Source organism: Atractosteus spatula, chromosome 6, assembly GCF_055471065.1.
Source record: "Atractosteus spatula isolate fAtrSpa1 chromosome 6, fAtrSpa1.hap1, whole genome shotgun sequence".
Taxonomy (NCBI): Eukaryota; Metazoa; Chordata; class Actinopteri; order Semionotiformes; family Lepisosteidae; genus Atractosteus; species Atractosteus spatula.
This window is the reverse complement of record NC_142711.1, coordinates 40,660,493-40,671,347: the sequence shown is the minus strand read 5'-3', so window position 1 is coordinate 40,671,347 and position 10,855 is coordinate 40,660,493. Positions and strand designations below refer to the sequence as shown.

General features: G+C 36.2%; 1 protein-coding gene across 1 annotated transcript in view; it reads left to right on the top strand.

Moving 5' to 3' along the window:
• The first annotated feature begins 8,213 nt into the window (after positions 1 to 8,213).
• The window catches only part of malrd1 (MAM and LDL receptor class A domain containing 1), a 170,356-nt gene continuing 167,714 nt past the window's right edge, over positions 8,214 to 10,855 (top strand). Inside the window, exon 1 of the mRNA XM_088918156.1 lies at positions 8,214 to 8,360. Within this exon, the coding sequence (XP_088774282.1) occupies positions 8,214 to 8,360 (147 nt within the window). The remainder of the gene's footprint in view (positions 8,361 to 10,855) is intronic.

The following is a 10,855-nucleotide window of genomic DNA, read 5'->3' as shown; positions in this document are numbered from 1 at the left end:
AATCAGGAAGGGGGCAAACACTTTTTCACACCACTGTATGTAATTATTTCACTGAAGCATTGCATATTAGTTTTTCTCTCAGTTTATTTGCCATTGTTTTTCTTCTGTTTCTTTGACAATCATATGTTAAGTGTGATTCTAACTAGAAGCAGTGGCAGCACAATGAGCAACTGTGAAACAATTAGGGATGCTACAGTACAGTATGTGTTGTTTAATTTTGTACATGAAACTTTACCTCCTCTAGACACAAAGCAATTAGTCTTAGATTAGGCAAATTGCAATTGTTCTCCAAAGGATTCCAAAGAATGTAGTTTTTTATATTTTGTATCCCTTTAGTTTGGCATCTTCAGGTATTAATGAGCTATGCTGTACCACTTCAACATTGACAACAGCACCACACCTAAGGGATAAGAACTGTGCAGTCTTTCTTCCTGCTACAGTATCTTCCATTTTTAAAAATCTTTATCAGATTTTGCATTTTGTGCTCTATGCTTTTAGTGTTTGGTTCATTAATAAACATTAACAGCAATTCTAGTTTCTGACTAATCCTACAAGACTATGGGAAATGTGTTTGTCAAAGAAGTGAATAAACAGTTCTTTGCAAACTAAAGGCAAATTATTTTGCATAATGTTGTGAAGCACTGATTAACTTGTTTTTGTATTATTTCTTGTGCAGAAGACTTTCTGAATTATTTTTATTTGCTTAAAAATATCAATCAGATAATCAAGAACATTATTTATCAGAGAATATATAAAGAAGCTTTAAAAACACAACTAATTCTATCGGTTCCAATAGTTCTAATGCGTTTTAATACCTTTCAGTATACTGTATATGACACTGTACTCAGAGCACTAACACTATTATATGAAACATGGAACAAGCACAACAAAAATCTGATATCTCTATATCTCTAAGAATCTCAATTCTCTATTTTAAATTTTAATGCTATCCAGAAGGACTGTGCATTAAAGTTTCAGTTGGGGTCATATGAGGATTACTGTACTATGATTTTGTGTTACATAATTCACAAGGTTGTTCATTAGAAGATATGCAAGAACAGATTCAATGGGTGATCCAACATATTTTTGTATTTATTTGTTCCCTAAAGATTGGCCCATACTATGAGAGAGTTGCTGTGGCATTGATCAGCCAGTATCCATTCCAAGTAATTATTGAAGGAAGTGTCCGTGATCTAGCAGGCCTGGGATTGGCTATTGATGACATCTCATTCTCATCGGGCTGTAGGACCTATGAAGGACAACTTCCTCCAGGTATACATACTTCATAGAGTTCAGAGAATACAGTGTTCTCTATTATGGCTAATGCTTGTGAGTGTCATAAAAGCACAATTCCCTGTTTAATGCATTGGTGAAGTTCTGGGGAGTCCATGTAAAAAATCCTTGCAGTTTAAGAATATGTCCTGCAGTCTCAATCTGCTTGATCTGTACTATATAGTGATGGTGATGTGCATTTTGAGATTAGACTCAAAATCTATCTTTGTCTGAAAGGTTCCACACAGTTACCTCCAACAGTAAGTCCTTGCTCAGACAATGAGTTCCAATGTGGTGATAATCGGTGCATCCCAGCCTTCTACTGCTGCGATGGAGTTCCTCACTGCTCTGATGGACGAGATGAAGCCACCTGTGGTTCGTCACTCCTTTGTCATTTCTTTACACACACAGTAAAATACACTTTCCCATGTGACTCTTCTAGAATTCAGTTATGAAAGATTTTAGTTGTAGAGACCTTCTTATTTGTTCAATACTTGCCATTAAATGAATTTGGTCTCTACATTGCTTGAGAGTAAGAGGCCCTTGTTCAAATAGTTAGCATTCTAGTCACAAAAACATCACGAAACTGAGAAAAGCACACATACTACTGTTAAAAAAATGAATGAAATCAGACTAGGTGGCATAGTGGTGCAGTGGTTAACACAGCTACCTCATACCTCTGGGGCACTGTCTGCATGGAGTTTGTATGTTCTCCCTGTTTTCACATGGGTTTCCTCTGTGTGCTTCTTCCCTCTGTCCAAAGACATACAGTACTGTACTGGTAGGTTAATTGGCTTCTGTGAAAATAGGCTCTGGTGTAAGTGTGTTCATGTGCTGTATGTGACTGTCTGAGCCCTGGCATGGACCGGTGTGGCTAAGAACCATTATAAATATTCTGTTACAACAAAACTCTTCTACCTAAGAGTTATCAGATTAAATACTGTGGAAAGCCACTGACATACAGCTACAAATAATCATATCATCTTCTTGAACAAATTTACTTCATTTTATGTGCCATATTTAAAGGTCCATAGGAGCAGTTAGCAAAATGGTCAATGTCAATAGCAAATAAATATTCCCAAAAATTTTAGGGCTCCTGAGTGACAAATATAAATATTAATAAAAGAAAAATCCTTTCCTTTCCCTTTAGCTATGGAGTAGCAGATGTGCTTTTCTTAGGTACAGCAATTATACACTGACAGAGATACCTTGGCAGCACACCATTACAGACTTCTCTTTCCTTAAACTGTGCCCTGGTGAATAACCGTTTATGAGTAATACTCATGTCAAGTCAGACATTAATCTTGCCCACATAACTTTATTGCTGTAGTGCTTCCATATATAACAACAACAACAACAACAACAACAACAACAATAATAATCATAATAATAATAATAATAATAATAATAATAATAATTATTATTATTATTATTATTATTATTACTATTATATATGGAAACACTACAGTTATTGTTAATTAATAATAATTAAAATAATTATTAATACTAATTATTAACAGTTTTTAATTATTATTATTATTGTTGGTGTTATTATTATTATTGTTATTGTTATTATTTTTATTGTTGTTGTCATCGTTGTCTTTACTACTTTAAATGTGACTAAAATTTAATTTGCTATTTTTATGCTTAACGTTTGTATACTGTACATGTACTGTATGTGTATCTAATCGATACAATCTGCAGTGCTGATATACAGTGCCTTACAATAGTATTCATACCCTTGCTACTATGTCCTGTTTTGGCAAATCAACACATCAATTTAAACATATTTTATTCGATACCTGAATGGTCAAACTGAAGGCTAAGATATGTTAGATATGTTCCTACAAAAGAGAACAAAATTAGATATGCCATTTGCATAAGTATTTAGACACATGGAAACACCTTTGACTGTAATTACAGTTGCAAGTCTCCATCAGCTTTGCACACCAGCTTGATGCAATGTTTTCCAGTTCTTCTTGGGAGTCTTCTCGCTAAAGCTTTCTCTTGCTTGGGATTCCCTTATGGACAGCAGTTTTAAGTCCTCCCACTGATTCTCAACAGGATTCAAGTGAGGACTTTGACTGTGCTTTTCAAGAAAATTCACATCCATATCCTTAAGACTCTCCAGTATAGCTTTAGCCTTGTGCTTTGGTTCATTGTTCTACTGAAAAGTGAGATTGTGTCCCTGGTTTTATTGTTAATCTACTCCAGTGTAGCTTTCAGTCATTGTCCTGCTGAAGGAAAAATATTCAAGCCTTTATAAGACTGACAGGTTTTACCCTTAGATTTTCCAGCACTTTGCTCCATTTATGTTCCCATTGACAAGCTCCCCAATCTCTATTGATGAGAAACAGAACTATTAACATACAGTACATGCTGTCACCACCATGCTTGACATTAGCTTTCTTTGGGCAATTATGACTTTTCCATTTCTTTTTCATAATAATTATCTGTTTTCTTCTTTGTTTTTGTTTTTGCTTTCAATGTATGACATTGGTTGTATATACAGTATAGTAAATGCTGATTGCAGCTTCAAGGTGTCATGAGTTTAAGGGTATGAATACTCTTTTGAGGCACTGTAGTAAAGTTTGTTGCTTGTATTAATATGTTTTGATCTAATTATCTTAGTCTTTAATTTAAAGCCTCTGAATCTCTAGGGCACTGATCTGTGAAATGCATATATTTTTCTATTAGAAAATCCATGGGTGATTTAATTCAAAGGACTCTTTCAGACATACTGTATATGTGTCTAGGATTATTATTGTTTTACTCTGAAGAGTATGCTTGCACGTTGGCATACTAAATAGGCAGTAGATTATACTGTGGAATTAACAGGTAAGATTTTTCTGTGATACAGAGCTGCCATAGAGACAGTTTGCATCTTTAGGGGAAAGTTAAAAGTCTTCCATTTCAATTCCACTCAGTTAAATAGTATTTTTACACTTAGTATGTAGAATAAAAAACAGGTTATTAGTAGTTATTGGACTACAGAGATTATTGGACTTTATATCTGTGTGGTAATAATGTTTAATATTTTACTGTATTTGCACTGAGATAGAATTGTAGAAAACTGTAGTAAGAGTGACATTCTTTTTTCAATGCTCCTACTTTTAAAACTTTTTTGTATACAATAAATTCCATTTTGTGCTGAGAGATTCAGTTATTAAACACATGCTTTATACCGTACAGGCACTTGTGCATTTGAGGAGACGATGTGTGGGTGGAGAGATCTTAGCACAGGCTTGCAGGCTTGGAGACTACAGCAGGGTTTTACAGCAGGTGGTACTGCTCCAGACACAGACCACACCACTGGGACTGCATCAGGTATGGCATTCCGGTGATGCATTGGATGGTATACACAGAACAGTGGACTAATGTGAGCATTCTCATCAGATTCTGAGATTAGTTTAAATAAATTTAGAAATTATATTCCAAATATTCATCCATCATTCTTTTTTGGAGCTCTGTGTGTATCCATACTAGTGAGATTAGACAAAGTAGTTGCTCAGGCCTCTAGTGATTCATTTTTGATGATCATACTGATCTCTCTGTCTACGTCCTCACAGATGAGTTTTAGAACTCCTATTGCAGAAAGACCAAAATTATCCTGATGCTAGGATCACACCTTCCCCCTTCTCTCTACGATAGACTCGTCTCCTTCTAAACCTCTCTATTCAGTTGGAGGTTCTGACTTCACACCTCTCTTGAAGTTCTCCCAGAGTGTTGATACTCCTCCCCTGCTCTCTGCCTCCTCTAAACTACCTCGTCTTTTGTTGTCCTGCGATTTATTATCTGCTGGTCTCCCTCTCTCCCTCACACCTATAGAAGGCTCCATAGCCGAAACGATGCGTCTCTTTTCTTTTTCTTTCCGCACGAAATAAACCTGTTTCTTTGCAGCCTATGCATACTGATGCAGATACCTACTTAAAATACATATTGATCAGCTAAAGAGATGCAAATGTTTTGATAGAGTAAAATAATAAAAACATAATTCATTGTTTGTTTTTAAGGCTGGTATATCTTTGTGGACTCCTGGACTGGTGTGTTTGAAAGTGAAGCTATTCTTGAAAGTCCAGTGCTTGGCGAGTCAGCCAGTTCTTGTACAGTGAGCTTTTGGTACCACATGCCAGGTAAGGAACTTGTAGTAGTGAATGCCAATCTGTACAATAAATTACATGTCCTCACCAGAGAATAACAGAGAACATCATTTAAAAAAGCTATTTTTATATACTGTAAGTTTCATTCACTTTTAAAAAGTTTCAATGAAGGATTCATACAGTTTGGGGATCTGCATAAAGCCATTACCTAGTCTGGAATTGCTCTAATTTACTGCATTTGCACCAGGAAAAAAATCATCTGACATATGCCTACATCTCACCCAATCATTAAAATAAGCTCTTTTAGTCTCTTGAAGAAGACGTGTTAGTATGAATATTTTTGACCATTCATGTAGGAAGGATCGAATACCCTTCTTTCACTAATTCTAGTCCTACTGCTGAAATGAACTAGTTTCTTTCTTCCTAGTTTTTTTTCAGGATGCATCTCCTAGATCTGTATATATCATTAATATTGTTACAAATGGGGGGGTTACAAAAATGGAGAAAATCCAGCACAACTTAGTAAACATCACTTGGTTTAAAGCTCTAGGAAGTGGAAATATTGACCTACAGTATGTGTCTAGATTCTGAAACAGACCTCCATTGTCATTTACCTCAGCCTGTAACAATAATCATTCAGACCTCCACTTTATGTTGATCTTGCTGTTTTTGAATCAGAACAATACGTTAAGACTAGAAAACATAGTCAGGAAAAGATCCTGATGAAGTGTAAATTTCAATGCATTGTGAATACAGAAATACTTGGATTGCCATTGTATGTCTATCTATTATTTGGCAAGACTTTTGGGATTGCAGGTTACTATTTATAAATACTATGTAACTATTAACACCACATTATTAATTAATAAAATGTGGTAAGCATGGTAACAGTTTGGGATTTGTTATTATGAATCATTATTATGAAGTAGCAAGCATCAGTTCATTTAATATTTTTCAGTTCATAAACATGCTATCAATGCTATTAACCTATTACAGGTTTGTTTGAGGGGCATTCTAAAGAGGATGTATTACAGATATAATTCTAATAATAAGATTACTTATTTTTATATTAATTTACATTACAGAATTTAAGGATTACTTCCGTATCCTCTACAGATTTATGCAATACATTCAAGGATCTTTGGATGTTGTTGACAAAGGGTATACAATTTTGATATTGTAGGTTATTTTTGATTTACAGTATACCACTTTAAATGTGTTACAACTGAATTTGTGCTCTCTTAAAGTTTGTACATAATATTTCAGTAGAAACCGGTGATGGACAAGTAAAACACAATGACCAATCTAATCCATCTCCTTTCAACAAACTGTTGCTGACTTAATTGTGTCCTTTGATTTTGCTGTTCTGTTCAAATCTAAAACTAGTTTCAGTGATCCCGGAAATCCTAGCTGTCATTTCAGTTAGGAGTGTGGACTTTTGGTGTATAAAAATTTGATCCAGTCATAGAAATGTTTCCAGACTCTAAACAGGCCCTTCCCATGACAGAACTGCCATCATGCCTCACTGAAGGTATAAGAAGGTCTTGGCCTTTAGCCAGCTTGATTGAAGAGCTTTAAACTCTAGATTGAGAGAAAGATGTGTTGAAAAGGAGGTGTAGACTGCCAGTTTTTGGTTTTGCTTGTTGTTCTGGGGTGTTTAAACAGAGTAAAACCGATAACATGTATGTCTACAGTATGTATACAGTATTTTTCAAACGCAGTCAGACCTTTGCACAGTTTTCATAATTTGCCACTTTAAAGCATGCTGTCAGGTAACTGTAAAGTAGCTATTAATGCTTGTTATGTACAAAACCTACTCCACACATTCAATGCAAAACCAAACAGAAAGAAGTAAATAGGCAATTATTAAGAAAGAGAAATGGAAAATTCATGATTGCACAATAATTCAAACCCTTTGCTGTGACAAATCTAAATTGCTTTAGGTGCAGAATCACCTTAATGAACTAAAAATAATTAAACTCAATACACTTCTACACAACAATTAGTCATATGGACTCTGTCTATGCAATACTAGTGGTGCACATAATTTCAGAATAAATTCATCTATCTCTGTGAAGTCCCCCTGTCAGGTAGTGATTATCAAGAAATTAAGACCAAAATGTGAATGTGAAAATATTAGGTTGAATAGTGTAACTCAGAGGTGATTGCTACTACTGTATGAAGGACATTAATTTTGAAGGCTATCATATTGGAATTGATATAAAAAAAATCCGATGCATGAAGTGTACAGTTCTCTGAACATGAATTAAATTAATGTCATCTTATCTAAAGACACTGAAAGGCATGATGGTTGAAAGAGAGTGGCAGTCTTTTCTCAAAGCCCTGATAGAACATGGAATATGGATAAGCTCGTACTATATGTCATCCATCTTATACAAATGAGGGAGAAGGCCAGTGAGATGGAACATAGAGGTTATCAGAGGGTAATTAGGTAGGACACTTCCGATTCCTCATTTGGCTTAAGGATTCGCAGCACATATGTGCAATAACTCAAGATTACTCATCCTGTACATCTCAGTTTTTTGGGATGATTTCATGGTATTGGAATTTAACTACAGACCCATTCTTCAGCAGGTGACACCTTCTCAGTCTGGCTTTAGATAGATCCCATAACCCTATCCTGTATCACTGATTTATTTCCACCATTACACAACTTCCATTTATTGTCTTAAGTGAAACTATACATTTGATATGCTTTGAATTTTTTGGAGTGTGTTTTTTTGTATTGTCTACATATAGAATGTATGTATCCCTTTACTTGTAACTGGTATTTGTTGGTAAACTCAATGACTCATTTCAACTAATCCTTACATTACCATAATGTCTTTCCCAGGACATGATGATTCTTACCTCTCCCTCTTCATTGTCCATAAAGAACAGCGAGAGATCTGGTTTCACATCGCAGAAGGGGAAAATCAGTGGACTCAGGCAGCAGTCAGAATAGGGAGACAACCCTTTGGATATAAGGTACAGCATCTCAGAAAACAGTGACTAAAACAGCATTTCCCATTCCTGAACAGTGGAAATGTTTGGTCTTTTGAATTTGAACTGAGTGGACTTAAAACTATAACTAAATTGATATATTTCAGAATTAGGCCTTTTTGAATTGTTTGCAGTTCTAAAACCAAATCTAAATTTCAAATTTTATGTGAATTGTGTTGTTTTATAAAGTTCAATTCCAGACCTGGGGTGCTTTCTACATGGAGTTTCTATATTCTTCCCATGGGTTTCCTCCCCACATTTAAAAAATACTGGCTTTTGGGAAACTGTGCCCATCCTCTAAGTGTGAGTTTGTGTGTCTGTCTACATATCTGCCCTGCAATAGACTGGTGTGACATCCAGGGTGTACCCTACTTTGTGTCCACTGCTTGCCGGGATAGGCTCTGGCACCCCCATGACCCTGAATTGGAGGAAGCAAGAGGAAAATGGATGGATGGTTTATAAAGAGGTGAAAGTGAGAAAGTGATTACTTTAGTTTAGACTTCAATTGAGCTCAGAAGGAACAAAGAATGTAATGGAGTCCCTGAAGACTGTGACTGGGAATCCCTGGGATGAGCAACAAGACAAAAGTGTTACGATCAGGTTCTGCAGCCCGTGTTGGGTTCTGTAGTAGACCCTATGCAATGCAGTAAGAGCTGGAGGAAGCAGGAGGTGTGGTATGGGAATACACACGGGTTTAATAGTGCACAAAATAATAGTGGCAGTCCATGAGACACTGAGCGCGGGAGACAACGAATGGCATCCAAATCCAAGCAGGTCCGAAGGAGGGTCAGGGCACAGTCCAAGAGTCCATTAGCAAGAGATCCATTCTGAGACGTGACCAGATTAAAATCCCTGGGAATGGGGAAAACACGAACAGACAACCAACATGGAGATCCTGGGATAACGGGGCGAGATCCTCCAGACCCCGGGCTCAGAACACGGGAGGTGTCGGGGATGAGGCCTATGCCCTCAGGAGACAGATGTAGGGCACCCTGGTGCTAGGTGGGCCTTGTGACTTCCTTACCCTAATGTTGAGCCCTGAGCCCTGGAGAAGCTAAGAATAAATAGGCGGAGACACAACAAGGCACACCTGGAACACATATAAACGATCACAGGGAACTATTGACAGGAGTAAAATGGATCGCCCTCTAGGGGAAGGAAGACAAACAGGAAGGATTTGTTGCTCATTTTTACTGAGGAGGCATTATTCCTCTTTTTTTCTTTTCCTTTTTTGCTTTCCCAGGGCAACAGTCTTAAAAATCTGAAATACCACTACCACTAAAATAATAATTTTAATAAAAAACATGTCATAGACTTAGACTAGAAATCATAAATTCAACTAAATTTAATTTAATTCTTCATTCACATTCTCAGAGATCTCTGCATTTAATATTTAGGGCAATGCATCAAATTAAATACATGAAACTTAATTCATAATCCTTTTCAACTAGGTATTTAGTAATCTAACTTAGGGTTACTAAATAAATAGGCCAAAGGCAATATTCTTGATTCTGCAAGACAAATTTAAGATTTTAGCTTATTAGCTTAGGAACAGAACGTATGCTTTGAAGTACTCAGGAATTGTACCTGAGCCACATGCAAGTCAAGAAGCAGGAGGAAAAATGGAGATATGAAACATGTGACTGAAAGCCTGGAACAGAAAAGATGGGTTTAGGTTTATTGAGCATAGAGAGTCCTTCTGCAGCAGAGGTGACCTGTATTTCAACCAGCGGGGATCTTATGTATTGGGCAAGTGTATGTGTAGACTAGCTGAGGGATACTGGGGGGCAAGAAGCATAAAACAGACCAATTCTGGTGCGATCAGAAAAAACCTAGGCAACACACTGAACACATTCAAAACAAATAGCTCATCCATTCTTAAATACAAAATGCAAGAACTTAAGCTACCAAACTAAGAGCTTAATATGATATTATAGGAATAACTGAAAGGTGGTTAAGTGTGGACAGATAGGTGGGGAAAAGGAGGTGGTAATGTGGGGCTATATATAAACAAATGCAAGGTAAAGGTTTCAATTCAATAGGTATATGCTGTAGATCACCTAATGCAGATATTGCTGCATGTATGTAGCAAAGGTGTTGCTAAAAGTTCAACTTTCCACATATCAATTGGGATGTTGCGATGGGGAATACAGAAACTGAAATTAAGATGAATGAAATGGTTAAGTATTCTTGTTCATCCAATTTGTTAAAGCACCAACTTGGACAAGAATCTTTTATTGATCTAATCTTTTTAAACAACCAGGTTCTAATTAAGAGAATAAACATATCACAAGCTCTTTATGCCTGATTCCCACACAAACAAGCTGTGCGATCCCATCTGTGATAGTTTATTTTTACAGCAAAGAATATTTTCTTTTGAAAAAACATTTCAGTGCGCCAATGTTGAAGAATAATTATGTAATAAGTATACATTCAGTCAGAGTATATAAGTACTGCTTGACTGAGCAATTATAAGCAAC